At 60.7% G+C, this 22,395-nt stretch overlaps 2 protein-coding genes across 9 annotated transcripts; both read left to right on the forward strand.

Annotated features, from left to right (window-relative positions):
* Window positions 1-3,525: 3,525 nt before the first annotated feature.
* Window positions 3,526-18,345, forward strand: HR (HR lysine demethylase and nuclear receptor corepressor). 7 transcript variants are annotated; one of them, XM_054088946.1, is made up of 20 exons: window positions 3,526-3,680; window positions 4,356-4,477; window positions 8,138-8,266; window positions 10,236-11,039; window positions 11,655-12,519; window positions 13,278-13,452; window positions 13,904-14,319; window positions 14,412-14,498; window positions 14,589-14,710; window positions 14,872-14,950; window positions 15,067-15,230; window positions 15,332-15,547; window positions 15,628-15,799; window positions 15,946-16,015; window positions 16,171-16,301; window positions 16,405-16,500; window positions 16,583-16,722; window positions 16,788-16,955; window positions 17,055-17,159; window positions 17,248-18,345. In XM_054088946.1, the coding sequence occupies exons 4-20, from the start codon at window positions 10,287-10,289 to the stop codon at window positions 17,308-17,310; spliced, it is 3,822 nt and encodes a 1,273-aa protein (XP_053944921.1). In that variant the 5' UTR covers window positions 3,526-3,680; window positions 4,356-4,477; window positions 8,138-8,266; window positions 10,236-10,286; the 3' UTR covers window positions 17,311-18,345. The 7 variants fall into 7 exon arrangements, with proteins under 7 accessions (XP_053944921.1, XP_053944922.1, XP_053944923.1 ...); XM_054088948.1 differs by lacking the exon at window positions 3,526-3,680 and adding an exon at window positions 4,105-4,237; XM_054088947.1 differs by lacking the exon at window positions 8,138-8,266.
* A 1,628-nt stretch (window positions 18,346-19,973) lies between these two features.
* On the forward strand, window positions 19,974-22,284 carry NUDT18 (nudix hydrolase 18). 2 transcript variants are annotated; one of them, XM_054088888.1, is made up of 3 exons: window positions 19,974-20,622; window positions 20,801-20,909; window positions 21,538-22,284. In XM_054088888.1, exons 1-3 carry the CDS (start codon window positions 20,467-20,469, stop codon window positions 22,131-22,133), a joined length of 861 nt encoding a protein of 286 aa, XP_053944863.1. In that variant the 5' UTR covers window positions 19,974-20,466; the 3' UTR covers window positions 22,134-22,284. The 2 variants fall into 2 exon arrangements, with proteins under 2 accessions (XP_053944863.1, XP_009569749.2); XM_009571454.2 differs by having other exon boundaries at window positions 20,021-20,622; window positions 20,696-20,909.
* Window positions 22,285-22,395: the final 111 nt, after the last annotated feature.

Here is a 22,395-nt window from a genome sequence, read left to right on the forward strand (position 1 = left end):
CCCTTGTAAAAAGCCCCTCCCCAGCTTTCCTGGAGCCCCTTTCAGGACTGGAAGCTGCTCTTAAGGTCTCCCCAGAGCTTTCTCCAGGCTGAACAACCCCAACTCTCTCAGCCTCATACGGGAAGTTCTCCAGCCCTCTGATAATCTCTGTGGCCTCCTGTGGACACGTTCCAACAGTTCCATATTTTTCTTATGTTGAGGACTCCAGAACTTGTCACAGGCTCCAGGTAAGGTCTCACCAGAGTGGAGCAGAGGGGCAGAACCCCCTCTCTCACCCTGTTGTTCCCAAGGCTTTTGATCCAGCCCAGGACAGGGTTGGTTTCTGGGCTCCAAGCACACGTTGCCAGCTCATGTCAAGCTTCTCATCAATGAGGACCCCAAGTCCTTCTCTGCAGCCGCATCAGAGCCTGCGCATCATCTGGTCCGAGGATGGGAGGTAAGTTGGGACCAATGTATTTCCCAGCTTGGGGAAACTGAGGCACAAGCTCTAAGAGAGCTGGGAAAGCAACCAGGAGTCCTGGCGCCTCTTTTGGCCAAAGTCCTCTGTATTACCCGAGCGAGAGAAACCCAAGGAGGGAATGAAAGCTGCAGCCCCTTCCAATGCCAGCGCTGATCCCAGCTGTGTCAGCTCGCGAGCCTGTGCCAGGCTGCAGTCAGCAAAGCCGTAATCTCCCTCGCCTGGCAGCGCCCCAGCCCAGCAATTATGTGGCTGACCTGAGTTTGCTCGGCCCAGGCGATGGTCCCTTCCCAGGAAGGCTGAGCCCTAGCTGGCACTGCTGTGGGGTCACCCCATTGCGCCCTATGGCGAGGTCTGTCCCCACCGGAGCAGGGTGAATGGTCCCCCTGCGGTGCCCTGGGGTTGCAGGAGGTCACCTAAGCCGGGTGGCTCGTGTCCCTGTAAGCAGCTTCCCCGCTGGGAAGGCATTAGTGGGAGCGAGGGTCAGGTCACCACTCTCGGCCAGTGGCTCCTGCCAACTGCCCACTGTCCCCCAGTCCCGTGCTCCCCTCCAGGGCTTCCCTGTGATCCCAGAGCTGGCAAGGAGGTGATGCAGGGGTGTCCCCTTCTCCCTTTCTTTCCCTCCCTTCTCCCCCTCTTTTCTTTCTTCTCTCCTTTCCCCCTCTTTTTTGATTCTGCTTCTCCCCCTCTTTATTTTCTTATCTTTCTCCCCTATTTTCTTTCTTACCCTTCTCCACCTCTTTTCTTTCTTACCCTTCTCCACCTCTTTTCTTTCTTACCCTTCTCCACCTCTTTTCTTTCTTACCCTTCTCCACCTCTTTTCTTTCTTACCCTTCTCCACCTCTTTTCTTTCTTACCCTTCTCCTCTTCTTTTTTTCCCCATCTCCTCCTTCTTTCTCATCCCTGCTCTTTTTCCCTTTCTCCCCCTTTTTTCCTTCTCCTTCTCTTTTCATTCTCCCCCTAGTTTCCTTTTCTCTTTTCCTTCCCCCCTCTTTGTTTCCTTCCCCCCTCTTTGTTTCCTTCCCCCCTCTTTGTTTCCTTCCCCCCTCTTTGTTTCCTTCCCCCCTCCTTGTTTCCTTCCCCCCTCTTTTTATCTTTCCCCCCTCTTTTTATCCTTCCCCCCCCTCTTTTTTTTCCTTCCCCCCCCTCTTTTTTTTCCTTCCTTCCTCCCTTTTCCTTCTTCCTCAGGGCTGGCTACTGGCTAAGCCTCCTGGGCACAGAGTGACCCAGCCCCCCGACCTCTCTCCTTGCCCCTTTCCCATCTCATTTTACCCCAAGCCAGGGGGCTGCTGCCCTTCCAGCTGCAAGAGGGGATGCATGCTGCTGGCTTCACCTGGGCATCCTCATGCTGCTGGCAGGGCTGGCTACCAGCTAACCCTGCTGGGCTAGTGACACCGAGTTACCCAGCGCCCCCCCCCTTGCCCCTTTCCCAGCTCATTTTAACCCAAAACCAGGGGGCTGCTGCCCTTCTGGGTAAGGGGAGGGGCCGCTGCTGGGGTGTCTCCCTGGGGCTGCCTTCCCCCTCCCAAGGTGGCTGTTTGGGGGGTCCCTAGTGGTGCAGCCCCCTTCCTCAATCTGGCTGCTCCATGGTGGGGATCTGGGTGTCCCTTACCTGTAATTCCCTTGGGACCCCCCCATTCCTGGCCCCCTCCAGCCGGTGCCTCCTGAGTCAGCTGCTGCAGGCAGGAGCCATGTGAGGCCGCACACACATGGCTCCCCGCGCGGCGCAGCGCTGTATTTTTAGCAGACGGTATCAAAAGCATAATTATGTCTGTTGTTTAAATGCAGCCTCCTTTTCTTTTTTCTTTTTTTTTTTTTCTTCCCCCCCCCCCCCCCCCGGCAGCCCCTGGGGGGAAGATTTCAGCTGGCTCCCCGCTGAAGAGGGCAACGCCGCAGAGCTGCAGGCAGTGGGGGGCTCGGCTGGGCTGCGGCTGAGAGCCCCGCCCGGCACTGCCAGGCAGGTAAGATCTTAATCCCTAAGCTAGGGGACACACACAGCACCTCTTCTGTGTGTGTGTCTCCCCCTATTCTATCGTGTCCTCAAACACACACCTACCCCCAGGCTGCCACCACCCCACTGGTGAGGAAGAGGATGGCGAAGAGGAGGGTGGTGGATGGGGAAGGGGCATTCAAGGTGATGGGGGTGTGGAAGGACACGGATGAAGGAATGCTGTCTTCCCCCCCCTCCTCAGTTCTCCGCCAGCTGCCTGTCCTCCCCCCCTTCCCCAGGGACCTGCCTGTCCCCAGCCAGCCCTGGTCACAGCCTGTGCTGGCACCGATGATGATTCCGACTCGGTGTCCCAGGGTTGCAGCCATGTCCTCGTTGTGGCACTGGGGGCGACACAGAGGTTTTTACCCAGCCAGGAGGGTCTTTTTCAAGGGTATGGAGTGATAGGATGACGGGGAATGGCTTCACATTGCAAAGGGGAAGATTAAATTGGACATTAGGAAGAAATTCTTCATGATGAGGTTAGGGAGACCCTGGCCCAGGTTGCCCAGAGCAGTGGTGACTGCCCCATCCGTGGAAGTGTTCAAGGCCAGGTTGGATGGACCTTGGACCATTCTGATCCAGTGGGAGGTGTCCCTGCCCATGGCAAGGGGTGGAACTGGATAGGCTTTGAGGTCCCTTCCAACACAAACCATTCCATGATTTTGGGCACCACACTTAGGGGACCCCACAGCATCACTGAGCATCGAGGGAAACTGAGGCAGGAGGAAGCAGGCAGGGGGCTTCCAGCCATGGTGACTGTTTTTCCTCTTGCCACCCTATCACCACAGCTGGCAGGAGGGGGGCTTGGGCTGGGGACAGGAGCCCCCAGCTGCTCCCAGGTAGGGGCTGGGGACAGGAGCCCCCAGCTGCTCCCAGGTAGGGGCTGGGGACAGGAGCCCCCAGCTGCTCCCAGGTAGGTGCTGTGGGGACCCAGGCGAGCTGCTTGCCCTTCTTCTCACAGGTGGCACTCAGCTGCCCGTGTCCCTGGCTGCCGTCCTAAACCCTTGGCCTCGCGGGTGAGCTTTTAATTGCATCAAGGTATTTGAAGCTGGTGCTGGGTAAACAGGAGTCCTTGAGGGGGTGGCACAGGACAGCCCCCGCGCTGGGACTCTCCGGGACATCTTGTTCTGCCCGTCCTCCCACGGAATGGGAAGCAGGGATGCATCCATCGCTGGGTCCTGCATTCCGCTGAGCATTGGCACTGGCATGTGGGCGTAAGGGACACTGCTGTAGGTGGGTTGGCTGCAGGCAGCTGGGACATCCCCTGGTCCCCTCTGATGGGGACAAATTACCTCTAGCATCCGAAGGGAAGGGGTGAACCCATGCTGTGCAGCATCCTAGAGCCGCCAGGGAAGGGGCTGATCCACACTCTGCAGTATCCAAGGGGAAGGGGTGACCCACGCTGTGCATCATCCGATGGGAAGGGGCTGATCCATGCTGTGCAGCATCTTAGAGCTGCCCAGGAAAGGGGTGACACACACTGCCCACCCCTCTGCAAGGGGACAGGGATGACAAGGGGTGTCGGGCTCAGCCGCCAGCCTGGGGCCACTGTCTGGCCTCACCCCAGCAGCAAAACAAGTGGGATTAGTGATGCTTACTCACCTCCCCAGGGAAAAAGCAGGAGATTAGGGCCAAGAGCAGCGTCCGACCCTGTAGTGACGGTGACGGGGCTGTACCGGTGGGGTGGCTGCCCAGGCCACACTGTACGGGCAGCCAGGGCTGGAGGGGAGCGCAGGCTGCCAGAGCAGTTGGGCTGTGGCCCTAATTCCCAGAAAGCTGCTCGTGTGGGAGTGAGTGTCCTCCCATGCCCTCCGCTCCGCTGCAGCCTCCAGACTCCTGAAGGTTTGACGTGTTTTTTTTTTTTCCTTCTTCCCTTTCTCTCTCTCTCTCTCTCTCTCTCTTTTTAAGCACCGGCTGCAGATTAGAGAGAAAGCTCTCGCGGCCATCGGTGCTGGGCAAAGGGGGAACGGGCTGCTTGCCTTCCTCTCCCTGCACCTTCGCCTTCCTCACCTGCGCTGCGGTGGAGGCAGGTAGGTGTGTGCTGGGCTGGGAGGAGGAGGAAGGAGGAGGAGGAAGGGCTGGAGCTCTGTGGATGAAGAAGTGGGCTCAGGGCAAGCCAGTGAGGGGGCATCTTGAGCCATTTTGCAGGAGAAAAAGGGTGGATTTGAGGCTGCTTTCTCAACTGGAGGTGGCTTGTGGGTCTGGAGGCTGTGGCTCCCTTCCCTGGGTCAAGGCAGGGCATGGGGTGTGGGCAATCAGGTAGGTCTGGAAGGCTCCTGTGCTGCCAAAGCATTGGCGCAGAGAGGGGCTGTTGGCCACCAGTGAGCCTTTTGCACTGAGACCCTATCTGTCCCCTTCCCCAGCGCCGGAGCATCTCGTGAGATGCTGCCCCACATCCCTGCATCCCTCTTGCCCAGGGCTGAATGCCAGTCCCAATACCCGGGGGGGGACAGCATCCCTCCACCCTGTGTCCTCGCATCTCTCCTCATCCTCTGGCGTCGAGTGGAGCAGGGATGCCAAGGTTTCTAATTCGGGTTTTTCCGGCCTCCTGTGGTGTCTTTCTGGCCAGCATTTGGCTTGTGGGTGTTCATGGTCCCCCTGATTGAAAGGAAAAAGCGGGGAGATGGGAGCTGTGGGGCCGGCTGTGCCAAGCCACCAAGGCAGGGACCATCCTGGGGGGGGGTTCTCTCTTAGCAAAGCCTGAGTTGGCACAACTCAAAGCCACCCTGGACCCCCCATATTCCCCTGGGGACCCTCATTGGGTTGTGCCGGGAGAGGAGGACCCTGGCTGGAGCTGCTGTGCTGTGGGAGGTACAGAGCCTGCCCCTCGCCATGGGGCAGGATGGTGGCCAAGTCCCAGAAGAGCTTGACAGCAGTGTGGCTGCCCCATGAGGGCTGCACTAGCCCTGAGGAGGCTGCTTGGAGGGCTCCAGCCTCCTTGGCACAGGAGGAGAAGCCATACTGTGGCCAGGAATTGAGGGCAGCCGGGACAGCGGGGCATGGAAAGTGTGCAGCACCCAGAGATGCTGCTCCAGTGCAAGGTGGGAAATTCCCTCCTGGACCTCCAGCATCTCCCTTCTCTTTGCTCTGCCCAAGGGCTTCTCATAGCCTTCTCCTTGGGTCTTGCCAGCATCAGAGTGGTGTGTCTGTCCTCTCCTTGCCTGACCCCTTCTCCGTTATTCTCTTGGTACCTCTGTAATGGTACTGAGCATCCGCTGACCCATCTGCCAGGTGCCAGGATGCTGCAGACTCTTCATGGAGTCCATCCTCGCTGTCAGCTTCCTCAGCCCTGCTGGAGCTATCATCATCATCGGGAGGGGATGGGAAAAGTGTTTCTCTTTCAGCACCTTCTCATTGCAGGAAGATGCGGGCTCACCTACGCCCTGAGCCCTGTCTGGGTCCCCTCCCTGTTCCCTGGCACCCAGTGGGTGCAGCAAGGCGCTTCCCTCCTTGCTGAGTGGGGCCAGGGGGGTCCTGCTATGGTTTCAACCATGCTGGAGGTGGGGTGCAAATGGACCCTTATAGCACCCAGCACCCACCTCGGCCTTGCCCCAGCCAGCAAGGGTTAACCATGGCTCCTCACTGCCAGACTGCACAGCAACTGCTGAGCTGTAACGAAGCCCGTAGTCTGATGGTAATCATGCTACTCCGCTCATGAGGGTCATGCCCTGCCTTCACCCCATCACCCCAAGCCCCCTGGGTGCTGCACCGAGCTGTGCCGAGCCGGGGGAGGCTGTGCAGAGCTGCTGTGGTTTATGTAAGGCATGAGAGCTGTGCACAGGATGGCCCTGGGACACATGCACATTACATAAACCATTGCCCCAGTCCCTCTCCAGGAGCCTAGAAATGGGGTTCCCTACCTGGGGGACCTACCTGACCCACTGCCCCGTGCTCTTGGCTGCAACATCGCCCTTGGGAGCGGGTGGTGGGAGCTGGTGGGGGGAGTTTGGAGTTGGAGTGTCACTGGGGTGGTGTCACAGCATCCTCATGCCCTGTGGGAACCCCTTGCACCCCTTGGATCACACCCTGCCCTTCCCGCCTGGTGCCGTGGGCTCTGCATACAGGAGGGGAGGCAGAGGAGCTCTGCTTCATCCAAGGAAACTGGGGATGAAATGGCAGCAGAGGGACTGCTGCGAAGTGGCAATGTGGATTGAGACCAGATCTGTTTGGGTAAAACTGGGGGGGTCGTGAGCCTAGAAGTGGGTGCCCACCCTGCACCCAGCTGGAGCATCACCCCTGGGAGCAGGCAATGGGGTAGTGGAAGCTGGGAGGGTTTTGGAGTTGGGGTGTCTTGCTACTGGTGCTGGGGGGTGTGTGATGCTGGGTGGGCACTGGAGTGATGGGTCCTAGCTCTGACCTGATGGGTTGCAGGGCAGGGGTTCGAGTGACCCCTGTGGAATGGCGGCATTGGGATGCTGTCACAGCATCCTTGTGCTCTGTGTGATCCCCTCACACCCCTTGGATCACATCCTGCCCTTCCTGCTTGGTGTTGTGGGCTCTGCATGCTGGAGAGGAGGTAGAGAAACTCTGCCTTCATCCCAGGGAGTAGAGGAGGGTTGGCTACAGGGGGACCCTGCGTGGGCAAAAGTGGCAGCATGAATTGAGGCCAAATCCTTACTGTTTGGATAAAACTGGAGGGGTTGTGATCCCGGAAATGAATGCCCAACCTGCATCCGGCTGGAGCATCACCACTGGAAGTGGGCAGTGGGACGGTGGGAGCTGGGGGTTTTGGGGTCAAGATGTCTTGCTGCTAGGAGGTACTGGTGCTGGAGTGTGCGTGGTGCTGGGTAGGCACTGGTGGAGTGGTGGGTCCCAGCTCTGACCTGGCAAGTTGTAGGGCAAGGGTTCAAGTGACCCCTAAGGGCAGCAGCATTGGATTCTGTCACAGCCCCTCGCACCCCTTGGATCTCATCCTGCCCTTCCTGGTGTTGTGGGCTCTGCATGCTGGATAGGAGGCAGAGGAGCTCTGCCTTCATCCCAGGCAGTAGAGTTGGGTTGGCTGCAGGGGGACTATTGCAAAGTGGCAGCATGTTTTGAGGCCAAATCCTTATTTTTTGGGTTAAACTGGTTTGGTTGTGAGCCCCTAGGTCCCCCAGCCTTGCTCTGGTCGTGTGCTCCATGCCAGCTCCCCTCGCACCCAGACTGGGGTGTTTGGCCCATCCTGGTGTTTCTCTCATTCCAGTTCTGCCTGGAGCGGGGCGGCCGGTGTCTTTCATCAGCGATGGGGCGGTTCGACTACATTGCCAAACAAAGGGCGCTTTCTTTGCGCTGGGCAGAGCACACCTGCCCGCCTTGGCACTGCCGCTGGTGGCCCTGGGGCTGGGTGGCACCGCCGGCACCACGCCGGTTCCTGGGCGTCAGCAACCCCAGGAGCTCACGCATCCACCCACCCAGTCATTGTGGGAGCCGGTGGAGGGGAAGCAGAGCCACCACGGCCATCTCATCCTCCAGCGCTCGCCCCAAGATGCTCAAAGCTGCTTAGAGCCAGGGGAAGGTCCCGCTCGCTGCCACTGCTGCTGCTCCCTTGGGTTCCCTTCTTCCTGATCCCTCAGCACACCGGGACCACCACTTGTAGGACAGTAGGCAGGAGGAATACGGAGCCCCCCAGGCCAATGGATCAAAAACTCCAGCTCCAACATTCAGAGAAGAACGTCCCCAGGGCTGCCCAGGCAACTTTCTGCCTCCTCCAGATCCCAGAGCCAGATCCCTTCAGCCTGTGGGTTTAGGTGCTTCCACTTGCCTGGCTTTGCTTCTCGGAGACAGCGGTGCTGCTGGTGGAGACGCCTGCTCATCTTCAGAGTCCCCCATGGACTATCCAGGTAGTTGGCTGTGCTGTGGGACGGCGGGGATGTTCGCTGAGGTGTGGGATGGCAAGGATGCTCACCGAGCTGTAGGACCAGGTTTTTGTGCTCTGGATGGGATGAAGAGCAGGGGACAATGCTGCCACGATGAGTCTGGACAAGCTGGGAAGGTCCCAGGATGGTGGGGCAGCTTTGGGGCACCAAGATGGAGCTGTGCTGGAGCATCTTGCTGGTGTGGGACTGGATGGGAGAGCCCAGCAGGGTCCCCTGCCCTGGAGGGTTGGAGCAGGGGTGCTCGGGGTGTCCCTTCACCCCAAGCACAGGGCAAGGTCCTCCAGGGTGATTCCTGATCCCCTGCCAGCTGAGGAACTTGGCCTCCCTGGGGCAAGGGACGGGATGGGGACAGGCTTTGGGGAATCGTGCTCCTCCTGGTCCCCATCCCAGCTGCCTGCCTGGCTGCAGCATAGCCAAAATTGGGAAAAGAACCTTCTTAATACCAGTTGAGGGTCTTGAGAAGCATACTTCTGTTTAGTATGGTACTGGACAGACGGGGAAATCAATCCTCCTGCCATATAATAACTGAGAGGAAAACCCCAGTAGGTGTTAAATGGGGCTCAATTAATTTATGGGAAGGATTGATTGAGATGGTTGCCCATGATAACAAAGCACCAGATGAGAGGACCTAGGGAATCCTTCCTAGTCCTGAGTTTCTGCTGTCTTTGAACTACATGCACAGAAAATGCTCATTTCTGTAAGGAAAATGGGTTTTCCTGTAGCTTTGTGATGCGTACAGGACTCTTTATGATACAGCATATCCAGTGTTGTGTTAAAAGGAATGCCTGCTTCTTAAGACCCCCAAGTGGGGCTAAGAAGTCTCTTTTCCCTATTTTGGTGATAATAGAGGTGGCTGTCCCACCCCAGAGCAGGGTGACAGTTTTTCAGGGACCCATTCTTGTTCCCCTTGGCTTCTCTGGCTGCCGGACAGGGAGAGAAGAGGGCATGGGGTGGTGTTCTCTCCACTAGAAAGGGATGCGATCGCAGCTTCTGTGAGGATTGGCTCTGAACCCCTGCATCTGTGTGTGGCCTGGGTTACATCGGAGTGATAATCCAGCAGATCTCCGCAGGCATTTCTACCAGGAGGAGCCTCTGGAAGCTCTCCCCTCGCTGCAAACTCTCCTGGGAAGCTCAGCCCAGCCCTGGCCGGAGGCGAATACCTGTGCGGGGCAAGGCATCCCCACGCTTGGTGCCAGCGCCCGGGCATGGGGCCAGGCTGGGCGTGGAGGGATGGGAGGGTGCAAGGTGTGTCCTGGCCACCAGCCCCACCAGGTTGGGTGCAGAAAGGATAGGACAGGGTGCAAACCTCTGCTCCAGCCACATGCCCTACTGGATTGTGCGTCCCACTGGATGCCATGGGGTAGAGGAGCCCGGCATAGAATCATGGCATGGTTTGGGTGAGAAAGGGCCTCAAAGCCCATCCAGTTCCAACCTCTGCCATGGGCAAGGACACCTCCCACTAGATCAGGGGCTCCAAGCCCCATCCAACCTGGCCTTGAACACCACCAGGGATGGGGCAGACACCACTTCCCTGGGCAACCTGGGCCAGAGCCTCCCCACCCTCACGGTGAAGGAATTCTCCCTAATGTCCAGTCTAAATCTGCCCCTCTCCAGTTTGTACCCATTCCCTCTCGTCCTATCACTACAAGCCTTTGTGAACAGCCCCTCTGCAGCTTTCTTGGAGCCCCTTCAGGTACTGGAAGATGGCTATAAGATCTCCTCGGAGCCTTTCTTCTCCAGGCTGAACAACTCCAACTCTCTCAGCCTGTCCTTGTAGGGGAAGTGTTCCAGCCCTCGGATGATCCTTGTAGCCTCCTTTGGACCTGTTCCAACAGCTCCATCTCCTTCTCACATTGAGGATTCCAGAACTGGACACAGAATTCCAGATGAGGTCTCACTTTCCCCCCATTGCAACCTTTGCTCCCTTCTGCAGGGTCTGGTCAGCCCGGGACGGCGCTGAGCATCACATGAGTGTCAGAGCAGCATGGCCAGTGACACGAGGATGGGAGAGACCCCATTGCGATGGAGTAGAGCCCAGGACACAGTGCAGGACACCTTGGGGATGCAGAACAGTGGGCTGGTCTTGCCCCGAAGCGCTGCTGCTGAGCTGGGAGTCCCAAGCTACCCAGAGCCTAGCAAGCTGAGATACGGATCGGAGAAGGATTGTTCTTGGAGGGTATATGAGGGATGTTTGGGTCCAAGGCAAGAACTTGCCAGCAGCTGCTTGAGCTGCCCTTACCCACCAGCCTCGCCATGCCTGCGGGACGCCCTGGGACGCCCCAAGGATGGAGCTGAGCTGCCGCCGCTGCTGCCACTGCGCAACAGGCAGCCCAAAGCGGGTTGCACTGAGGCTGTGCTGGCCCCGCTGGCCCTCTACAGCCCTGCATACCAACGCTATGCACTGCCCTTCACAGCGCTGGATGGCCAGCATCCCGGCACCGCCAGCAAACCCCGCGCTGCTGCAGGGGATGCAGCCGGAGACACCCCTGCTTTCCGCCACTGCCCTTTCCTCGTGGAGGCCAAGCACAGCCCCTTCTTCCTGTCCTCGCTGCTGCCCCCATCTGAGCCCCCATTTGGCGGTGAGGGGCCAGGGGCGATGGGTGATGGGGGTTTTGGTATGGACTGGCATCTGGGCTCCTACACGCCCGCTTGGGGCCAACCCCTCTATCTGGGGCTCCCGCCAAGGTGCAAAGCAGCTCCAGCACTGTTTGACGACTGCTCCAGCTCAGGGAACAAGGTAGGAGATGCCAGATGGCTTTGATGGTGGCACGGCTCTTCTCCAGAGCAAGGATGCTCCTTGGTGTATCCTGGCTCCCCTGGGTGACAGCGGGCTCCGACCTCAACTGAACCTGTCTGGGAGCGGCCAGTTGCGAAAGTTGATGCTGGCACCCGCGCCCAGGGCAGGGCTGGCCAGGCACCCGGTGTTGACACCCCCCGAGCAGGATGCAGCCCCCTCTTTGCTCCTGCAGCTTGGCAGTGCAGTGACAGGGGTGTCTCAGCTGCCGAGGAATGGGGAAATCCATCCTGAGGGGGAAGATCTCCCCATGGTGTGATGAAAGCACCTGGGCTGACTCACGGCAGTGGGAGCTCTGGCACGGAGGCGGCGCGAGGCAGACCCGCCAGCCCATGGGTGCGCCTGTCGCGCCCCGAGTGCCATTGCAGCTCCCCGTTCCTTTCCCATGTGGGTCGGGGCGGGACGGGTGCCCCACACGCTGGGCAGTGGGGGGAAACTGAGGCAGGGCCATGGGATGTTCCCCATCACTACCTTCGGGTGATGTGAGTCCCTGTCCCTGCCTCTGCCACCCACATCTGGGCTCACGCTGACCTTGACAGCCCCTCTGCTCCCCTGCAGGAATTTTACCCCAAGAAAGAACCCAGCTTCCACCCCGTGGCCAAGGACCAAGCGTCATCGCAGCTGCTAGGCAAGGACCAGGCAGGGCAGGATGGAGATGGTGAGAGGGAGCTGGCAGTGCCAGAGCTGCTGGGAGCCCTGTGGAGGGACAGCCGAGCAGGGGGCAGCTCCGCTGTGCCCACTCCCCGTGCCCACACGCCTCTCCCCAGCGCCAGCCACCCTCTCTTCCTCCTGCAACCCAGCACCATGGGGAGCTGTGGGAGCCCCTGGGTGGGCACGCAGCCCCACTCTGCTGATTTCCACTTGGAGCCAGGGCCAGGACAACCCTCCGAGCCCAAAGATGAGCACCTGGGGTCCCAAAGCCTGCGGTCTGGCTCCCCACCAGGACTAAGAGAGCAACCAGACTCCTCACCTCCACTCAGGCACTACCCGCTGGCCCTTGCCAAGCCGGATCCGTCCCCTGTTTGTCTCTACCCCACACCAGTCTGCGATGGGTGCCCGAGAGTGGGCTGTGGGGTGCTAGGTCCCTTCGAGCCCACCTTGGGCATCCCTGGGAGCCGTTTTCCATGCCCACCCAGCAACCACACCAAGCTGAAGAAAACCTGGCTGACGCGGCACTCTGAACAGTCACTGCTGTGCTGCAAGGCTCCCCGGCGGGACAGTGGCTCCGAGACAGCCGTTGAGGGCAAGCGCTCGGCTAAGCGCCCGCACGGCACCACCGACAGATCCTGCGCTGCTGGTGAAGGTGCTGGGGCGGCCAAGAGAGGCACCAAGGCCACCGAGCGTGTGGCTGTGACATGGTCGGGTGACGGTGTGGAGAGCGGAGGGGACCTGGAGGAGAGGACGATGGAGCTGGGAGAGGGAGGTAAGGCAGGGGCATGCAGGGCAGAGCTGGTGGTGGCATCAGATCATAGAATCATGGAATGATTTGGGTTGGAAGGGGACTTAAACCTATCCAGTCCCACCCCCTGCCATGGGCAGGGACACCTCCCACTGGATCAGGGGCTCCAAGTCTCATCCAACCTGGCCTGGAACACCTCCAGGGATGGGGCAGCCATTACTGCTCTGGACAACCTGGGCTCCCTTCCAATTCAAAGCTGTTCCCCCTTTCCTTATCCCTCCCCTCCCTTATCAGGAGCCCCTCCCCAGCTTTCCTCCAGCCCCTTTCTGTTCTGGAAGCTTCTCTAAGGTCCCCTTGGAGCCTTCTTTTCTCCAGGCTGAACAACCCAACTCTCTCAGCCTGGCCTCGTAGATCCTCAAGGAAGTTTTGCATCCTGGTTCCCTGTGCCCACAAAAGGAGCTGGGAACACATAAGGGCTGAGAAACCTGCTGTGCTTGGGTTTTTCCTGGCATGGCTTGGTCTGGGAGCAACTCCTAGGGTGGGGATTTCTAGAAACACCCCTTTGGGGCAGCACAGCATCCTCAGGTGTGATGCCCAGGGGGGTGGCAATCAGCATGCCTTGGTTGGAGCCCTTAGGAAGATGCCGGCATCTCAACCCTGACCTCTGCAGATCTCCAGCCCTACTTTCTGGCCCAGTTTCCAGCCCCCACCATGCTGTCTCAGTCCCTCCATACTGGTGTGTCCCTGTCACTGTGTTCCAAAGCACCTCTCGTCTCCCCCAGAGCTGCCGAGTCGTGCTGGCCCAGAGCCCCAGGAGCCGTGGTGCCTGCAGAGCGTGCCATGCACTGCCCTGCCCAAGAGCATTCCACGGTGCTGTGCCTGTGCCATGAGAGACCCCAAAGGTGAGGAAGACGAGGATCCTCCGGAGAGCACTTGCAGGCTGCTGCACTTCCGCAGGTAAGCCCAGGGCTCTGGGGAGCTCCCAGCCCTGCCCAGGGCAGGGGGTTACCAGTAGCCCATGCATGGAGCATCCCCGAGTTTTGGAGCATCTTCTCCTGTTACACCACTTCAGGGCATCCCACCCTGTCACCCTGCTTTGGAGCATCCCCTCCTGTTGCCCTGCTTTGGAGGATCCTCTCCCACCACCCTGCTTTGGAGTATCATCCTTTCCTGTCATCCTGCTTTGGAACGTCCCCACTCATCACATCACTTTGGAGCATTCCCTCCTGTCACCCCCACTTCAGAGCATCCTTTCCCATCCTTCTGCTTTGGAACATCCCCACCCATCATCCCACTTCAGAGCATCCCCTCCTGTCACCCCCCACTTCAGAGCATCTTTTCCAGTCCCTCTGCTTTGGAGCATCCCCTCCCTTCACCCCATACTCCAGCACCCCTCCTGTCCCCCCAGATTTGCCTTCGGAGACGGTGGGGAGCTGAGCAGCGATGGTTTCCGCGCCCTGGCCAAGGCGGAGGAGCAGACGCCATGCCCCGAGCGAGGGAGCGTGGGCAGCAGCCTCTGCTTGGCCAAATATCTGCTGAGGGTCCTGGGGGACCCCTTCTGTGAAGCCGTACGCAGGGACAGGAATGCGTGGCCGAGAGCCCTGGGTAAGCAGGGACAGAGGCGAGGGGTGATGCTGGGGACACTGAGGAGGCTGAGGACTGTGTTTGTCGCAGGGGTGACTGCCTGGAGGAGAAGGGAAGGAGCCCCCCAGCTCTGCGATGCCTGCCAACGCGGCTTCTTCAACTCCCACTGGAGTTGTGCCAGATGTGGCTTCCAGATGTGCCCCGACTGCCACCGCAGCAGGCAGGAGGCTGATGGCCATGGTATAGGGAGGGTCCCAAAGTGTGTGTGTGGTGGGGGGATCAGCCCCATGGAGGGACTCAGTGGGGACCAATGCAACCTCTTTCTGATGTAGAGAGTCCAGAGCGGCTGCCTGACTGCATCCCAGGGCAAGACCACCACGTCGCATCCCTTGTCCCTACACAGTTTGTCCCCACCTCTAGTGAGTGTGTGTCCCCCCCCAACCGATACTCCAGGACCCCTCCTGCCCGCTAGTCTCACGGCTGACCCACTTGTCCCTATCCTTCCCCAGTCCTGACCCAGCTCTGGAAGCAGCTGCATGAAGTCCGGGCCAAATTCGGCATCAAGTCATGTTGTCCCTGCAGCGAGGAGGCTGCAGAGCAGAGCCCAGCAGAGCCCCCCACGAGCAGGCAGGTACAGGGGGCCTGTGGATGGAAGATGGGGTGTGGGTGCATCCCAAACCCCTGCAAAAGGGTGCGTGGGAGGGAGGGTGCAGGACACTGGGGCGGGGAGCGTCCCTGGGGAGAGGGCATGGGGTTCCCCTCCGGATGCCCGCATGGATTGCGGTGTTTCAGGAGCTGCTGGGGGCTGCGGTGCCCACTCTCCCACCCAGCAGCGATGGCCAAGTTGACCTCTCCAGGCCCATCAAGGAAGGTAGGAGACCCCACTTTGCGGGGGGCGGTCAGGGATGTGGCACCGCATCCCCTCTGGGGAACAAGAGGTGGAGGAGAATGTGAGCACCCCTGACCCCTTTCTCCCCCCTAAAACAGAGAGTCCTGAGCAGGGACCGCCATTGCCAGGGCAGCCTCCCCCCCGGGGAGCCATGCAGACCACCACCCTCTGTGATCTCCTTGCCTCCACCGCCGTCAAGCTGTGCCTGGGGCAAGACGGGGTGCATATGGCCTTTGCTCCCGTCTCACCCGCCTTGCCCAGCGTGAGTCCCTGGGGGCGGGCAGGGCACCCCCTCACCCCTCAGCAGGGCTGGGGGACCAGGGAGTGCTGACGGGGCTCCCCGCTTTGCATTCCATCCCTAAGGACAATTGCCTGACCAGCATCTTGGACAGCATCATTGCCCGTGTGGTGGAGAGGAAGATCCAGGAAAGGCAGGCGGATGGCGAGTTGAGCCCCCCCAGTCCTCCCAGTCCCCCCACTTCCCACTGCATCCTGGCTCCCAGTGGGCTGCTTTGGCTGCATGACCCTGGCCACGCCAGCAACTACGAGCTCTTCCAGGAGCACTGGCGGAGGGGCCAGGTGAGATCCTACTCCAGGGTCACAGGATGGCATCGTGGGACCCCAAAACTTCCCCAGCTGAGCCCTGGCTGCCCTGGCAGCCCGTCCTTGTTTCAGGGCTGCAGAAGAAGCTGGAGGAGCGGCTGTGGGGGCCGGAATCCTTCCATTTGGACCATGGAGAGCAGGAGCTGGAGGTGGTGAACCTGCGGGCACCAGCACGCCGGGTCAGGATGAGCAGCCAAGAATTTTGGGACGGTTTTGCAGCCAGCACGGGTAAGGGTGTGATGAGTTTGTGGGATCCCAAGAGCAAATTCCAGGGGGCAAAGTGAGGGAGAGAGCCAGCCTGCGCATCCCTGCCGCCCCAGGAGGTGCCTGGCAGTGTGATGCCAGCACCCCTGAATCGATGCTCCATCCTGCAGCATCCCCAGAGCAGGGCGGTGGGGACCTGCTGAAGCTGGAGAGTGGCTTTGGGGACATGGAGCTGTGCCGGTAGGTGATGGCAGAAGCTTCACAGGGTGGGGGGAACAGCCCAGTGCCCCCTCCCATTACCAGCTGGGTGCCAGCGGGATGCATCCCAGGGTGGGATGCAGTGCATGGGGTTGGTACCCAGTGCCCTGGCATCGAGCACTGCATCTGTGCCACAGGGCCACCAACCTCAGTGCCAGCCTGCCGCTGCCGGAGTACTGCGGGCCAAATGGCCGCCTCAACCTGGCTTCCTACCTTCGGGGCCAGCAGGGCCAGCGCTGGCTGCGTCCGCATGTCTGTGTGGCTTACGGTGAGTGCCTCCCAGCAGCACCCCAGTGCCCACGGGGAGGGGGGCAAACCGGGCTCCCTGCATCCATCACAACACTCACCCACCATCCCGCCCCCGCTGGCAGGCGTGCATCCTCAGGACCGGAGCATTGGGACCAAAAACCTGACCGTGGAGGCAACTGATTCCATAAGCATCCTGGCACACGCCACGGCACGGCAGGGTAAGATGGGAGCATGGGGGGGGTGGACCCCCAACCCCAGCCCCCCTGCCCAAGCTCCTCCTGATCATCCCTTTGCCCACAGACATGCTCCTGCAAGCTGAAGCTGACAGCATGGATGCGCCACTGAAAGAGCGACTCTGGGATGCCGGCAGCCAGCCTGGTGCATTGTGGCACATCTTCCGGGCCGAGGATGCTGGGCGCATCCAGGATTTCTTGCGGAAGGTGGGTGCCATCACCTCCCAGTGCAGTCCTGGCTCCTGGCTCCGCTCATCCCTGTCTCCTCGTAGATCTCAGTGGACCAAGGGCAGGAGAAGGGGGCTGCGATGGAGCCCCCCAGCTGCTATCTGGACCTCACGCTGCGGCAGCGGCTGCATGAGGAGTGCGGGGTGAGCGCCTGGACCCTCCTCCAGTTCTTGGGGGATGCGGTGCTGGTCCCTGCTGGGGCTCCCCACCAGGTAGGCAGCTCTGCACTGCACCATGGGCAGCAAATTTGGGTGCCAACCCTCCATGGGGAAACTGAGGCACAGCCCCTGATGCTGCCATGCTGCGGGCAGGTGCAGAGCCTCACCGGCACCATCAGTGTGGAGCAGCGATTCCTCTCACCAGAGAATGCCACCCGCCTCCGGGAGCACAGCACCCACCGCCAGCTCGACACCCAGGTGCGTGGGTGGGTGGCGGTTTGGGGGCTGTCGGGTAGTGTCCCGGTGGGGGGTGCGCGGTGCTGACCCCCAATTTGCACACTTGCAGCTGGACGGCATGATCTTCTCCGCTGTGTGGGAGGCCGTGGGAGTCCTGCAGGGCTGCAAGTGAGCGGCATGCTGCGAGGATGCGCCAACAAAGCCAGCGCTGCCAGGCATGGCCAAGAGGCTATGGGGAGCCAGGACTGAGCACCTCTCACTCGGTGCTTTGCCAGTGCCCAGGGGCATTGGGGCAGGAGCAAGGAAGCCAGGGAATAAAGAGTTTGCAGCATGCCAGGGGCACTGGCACCACCAGCATCTGGCTTGGTGTCTCCATTCCATGCAGCATCAGCCCCTTCTTCTCCATCCACAGGAAAGGGTGTCCTGGGGGGTGGGGCAGACCTGGGTCCGGAGGCGTCCTTGCTCCCAGCCCATGGTGGCTGCCCAAGGCCACTGGTGAGATGAGTTTATAGAATCATGGGATGGTTTGGGTTGGAAGCGACCTCAAAGCCCATCCAGTTCCACCCCCCGCCATGGGCAGGGACACCTCCCACTGGATCATATCCTGATGTTTTCCAGTTCTCTGCACAGAGACCACACCAAACTCAAAAGAGTTGTGGTCAATACCTCCATGTCTGAGTGGAGAGCAGTGATGAGTGGCATTCCGTAAGGGTTTAACATCTTTGTCGCAGAGAGAGACACTGGCCCTTGGCCAGTTTGCCACTTGGAGTTGGCCTTGTTGAACTTCATGAGGTTCTCCAGCCTGTCCACATCTCTTTGGCTGCCACCCCTTCCTTCCAGCACATCAACCATGCCACACAGCTTGGTCCTTGTAGACCACCACTCACCACTGGTCTCCATATGGACATGGAGCTGTTGACTCTTTGAGGTTGGCGTGGTCTTTGTGAGGCCTGGAAGACATCGGGATAGTCAGGGTCCCGGGGGCAGCTCAACTCTTTCCAGCTGCAGGAAAACAACTGGCACCAAAGCTTTTTCCAAGGATAGGAACAACTTCTTCCACGGAACATCCTGCTCCCAGTGCCAGGATGCAGGGGAATTGCTCTTCTCTGCCCAGGACCGTTGCCTGGAGCTGCCCTGCACGAGAACCGGTGGGGAGGGGGAATCAACGGGCACTGGGTCATTAACGAGGTACAATTAGCGCCGTCCAAGCAGCACCCCTCACCACGCCCACGCCCCACGCCCCCCCCCCCCCCAAAAAACAGCTGCGCGGGGCCCCTTTAAGGCCTTGCCTCGCCCCCTCAGCCACGCGAGGGCGCGGCGGCGAGATCAGCCAATGGGGAGCGAGGAGGTGCGCGGCTCAGCCAATGGGGAGTGAGGAAGCGGGCGGGGGCGGTGCACGGAGACTCGGGATGCGGTGAGCGCTTCGCGCATGCGGGGGCGGGGTTAGGGGGAGGGGCGGCGGGCGCTCGTAGCTATTTCCTTGCAGCCGGAAGCTTTTCCTGCGCCCCAAACCCTGCCACTGCGCCCCGAGCCTTGCCCTGCACCTCAAACCCTGCCCCACTGCACCCCCCGAGTCCTGCTATTGCACCCCAAACCCTGCCCTGTTTCTCCCTAAATCCCTCCCCATTGCACCCCAAACCCTGCCCATTGTGCCATAACCCCCTCCCCACTGCACCTCAAACCATTCCTAGCTGCATCCCCAAACCCTGCCTTGCACCCCAAACCTCTCCCATTGCACCCTGTGTCACAATCCCTTCACTGCTGCACCCCAGACTCTTCCGCGTTGCACCCTCAGCCCCCCCAAGCCATTCCCTTATTGCACCCTGCACCCCAAGCCCTTCCCCATTGCAGCCTGCATCCTCCTAAACATTTCCCTGCTGCACCCTAAGACATTCCCTTATTGCACTCAAAGCCCCAGTTTTCCCCATTGCACCCTGCAGCCCCCAAATCCATTCCCTTGTAGCACCCTGTACCCCAAACCCTTCCCTAATTACACTCTGCACCCCAAACCCTTCCTCGTTGCACCCTAAGCTTCTAAAGCCTTCTCTGCTGCACCCTCCACCCCAAACCCTTCCCCATTGCATCCTGTAGCCCCCAATCCATTCTGTTATTGCACCCTGCATCCCAAACCTTTCCCTTATTGCACCCTGTAACCCCCTCAAACCCTTCTCCCTTGCACACTGCACCCTAGTCTATTCCCCTCTTGCACCCTGCACCCCAAACCTTTGCCCGTTGCACCCCGCAAACCCTCACCCACTTCCCCTCTCTGCCTCTGCACCCTGTGTGCACTCTACAGCCCTGCAGCCCCTTCTCCCACTGCACCCTGCAGCCCTGCACCCCTCTGCGTCCTCCGCAGCCTTGCGCCCTGCAGCCCCCCTCACCCCCCGGCTCCCCGACACCGTTCCCGCTCTGCGCTCCATATTCCGACCGGCCCTTCCCCTATAGCACCCTGCAATCCAGCACGCCCTGGCCCCCACAACCCTGCGATCGCTCCCCATGGGCCACCCCACCGGGCACCCCACAGCTTGGTGACCCCTTTTACCCCACCCTGGGCATCCCCCAGTCTAGCCAGCCCTTCTCCCCCAGTATCCCCCAGTCTAGCCGCCCCTTTCCACCCAGCGTTCCCCAATCCAGCAAACCCTTTCCCCCATATCTCCTCCAATCCAGCAAACCCTTCACTTCTTTCGCTTTCCCTTGCGTCCTGCAGTCCAGCCAGCCTTTCCTCTACCACAGCCCCCCCTGCATCCCCAAATCCAGCGAGCTCTTTCCTTACAGCCCCCTCTACTCCCTGCAATCCAGCCAACCCTTCCCTTACTGTGCCCCCCCATGCCTCCCGCAATCCAGCAAGCCTTTCCACTACCGCACCCCCCCGCGCCTCCCCAAGCCCCCTGACCCCTTCCTTTACTATTTCCCATCCTACGCGCTCCAGTCGAGCCAGCCCTTGCCCTCCTGCGCCCCGCTGGGGGTCCTCCAGTCCAGCAGACCCTTCCCCTACTGCACCCCTCCTTGCATCGCCAAGGCCACTGAGCTCTTCCCTTCCTACGCCTCCTCCCAGCCCAGCAGACCCTTCCCCTCTTACACCCCGCTCGCCCTCCCCCAGTCCAGCAAGCCTTTCCCCCCCAGCACCCCACAACCCCTGGGGGACCCCTTCTTGCATTGCACCTCCCCAAGCACCCCGCATTCACCAGATCCCCTCCCTCACCGCCAGCACTGGCGCTCCTTATCACCCTGTCTGCACGTTTGGGGAGTGCCCTCCCCACCCCAAAACCCCGCTACCCCCTAAGTAGGTGCCCCCCACCCCCATCCAGGCTGCGGGACCCCCACTCCCATGGGTGAGATTCCGGTGGCGGAGCTGGATGCGGTGCTTGGTGGTGGAGGCTGGGATGTGGGGAGCAGCTTGGAGGGTCCCCTCCAATCCCCCGGCTCCGTCCACCTGGGGAAGAACGCCTGCTACGTTGTCCTGGCTGTGCTTTTCGACAAGGAGGTGAGGTAGCCCCCCGCGGGACCCCTGCTGTGGTGGCACCCGGTGCCCATGCGAGCCCTCTCGGTGCCCACAGGAGAGGGTGCTGCTGGTGCAAGAGGCCAAACCCGAGTGCCGCGGGAAGTGGTACCTGCCCGCCGGCAGGATGGAGCCCAATGAGGGCATTGTGGCTGCCATGCAGCGAGAGGTGAAGGAGGAATCCGGGCTAGAGTGTGACCCCATCACCTTGCTGGCGCTGGAGGAGAGGGGACCTGCCTGGATCCGCTTTGTCTTCCTTGCATGCCCCACTGGTGCGTGCCTGCATGCTTGGGTGCTTGGAAGTGGGGTGGGAAGGATACAGCACACCTAGTGCATCCCCTGCCAGCCCCAGGATGGGCTTTGCCAGCCCTGAGCCAGGGCATCATTGTCCCTTGCCACCCCTGTGCCCGGGCATTGGTGTCCCCTGCCACCTTTGTGCCAGGGCAATATTGTCCCTTGCCAGCCTTCTGCCAGGGCTTTAGCATCTCCTGGCAGCCCCACGATGTGCTTTAACATCCCCAGCCAGCCCTGTGCCAGCTATTGGTGTCCCTTGCCACCTTTGTGCCAGGGCATCGTCATCCCCTCCTAGCCCAGTAAAGGGCGTCGGCACTCTCTGCCAGCCCAATAATGGGCATCAGCATCCCCTCCCAGCCCAATAATGGGCATTGGCACTCTGCAGCCCAATAATTGGCATTGGCATCCCCTCCCAGCCCAATAATGGGCATTGGCACTCTGCCAGCCCAATAATGAGCATCGGCATCCTCTCCCAGCCCAATAATGGGCATCTACACTCTCTGCCAGCCCAATAATGAGCATCAGCATCTGCTGCCAGCCTGGAGACAGGGTCCTGCTGTCCCCTGCCACCTGTGTGCCAGGACATTGCTGCCTCTCTGCCCGCAGGTGGGACCCTGAAGACCCTGGAGGCGGCTGATGCTGAGTCCCTGCAGGCGACTTGGTGGGCTGGGGACCCCTGTGCGCTGCCGCTGCGAGCCCTGGACATCCTGCCCTTGCTGGACCTCGCCATCCGTTACCGCCGCAGCGCCCCGCACCCGCCGACACTGCCGCAGGAACTGCCCTGCGCCTTAATCTGCTTACGGCTCCTGGTGACCTTTGCCAACGATGCCGGGGACCTTTGGGTGCTGCTGGCCACTGCTGAGCCCCCCCACTTGCCTGTGGTGGCTTGTGGCACATCCCCAGCTGAGCTGCGCAGGGGGCTGCGCCTGCCCGTGCTGCGGCTGCTGCGGGATTGCCTGCGCCCAGACCCCCACCCGGGACCCCTGGGGCTGCTGGGTCTGCAGCACCGGGCTCGGGGACCTGGGGGGTCTGACGGGATCTGCTTCAACGTCCTGCTCAGCATTCCCCCTGGCAGCCCCCGGGATACACCCCCCGAGCTGCGTGGCCCCGCTTTCTCCTGGTGGCATGTGGAGGAAGAGAGCCTGAGGGGCTGCATCCTGCAGCGGCTCTGTGCTGCGGCTACGGTGCCCGTTCGCAGCTAATTGAGGGGGGAACCCCGAATTTGGGCTTGGAGGGGGAGCCAGCTGGAACACAGGGGTCGTGTGTGCATTGCTATTTGCACCCCACCCCAGGAGATGATACTTGGGGGTGCTGTGTCATGGCGTGGGAGTGCTGAGCAGAAATAAACGCAGCTGCTGCTTCTTGCACCCATGTTGCTGCAGTTGAAGGTGGAGAGAGGAGTGGTGGTGCTTGGGTTTGAGGGTGCAGTAGAGATGGCAGGGGCGCAGGGTGTGGTGCTGAGCT

This window comes from Cuculus canorus, chromosome 26 (assembly GCF_017976375.1).
Source record: "Cuculus canorus isolate bCucCan1 chromosome 26, bCucCan1.pri, whole genome shotgun sequence".
Classification (NCBI taxonomy): domain Eukaryota; kingdom Metazoa; phylum Chordata; class Aves; order Cuculiformes; family Cuculidae; genus Cuculus; species Cuculus canorus.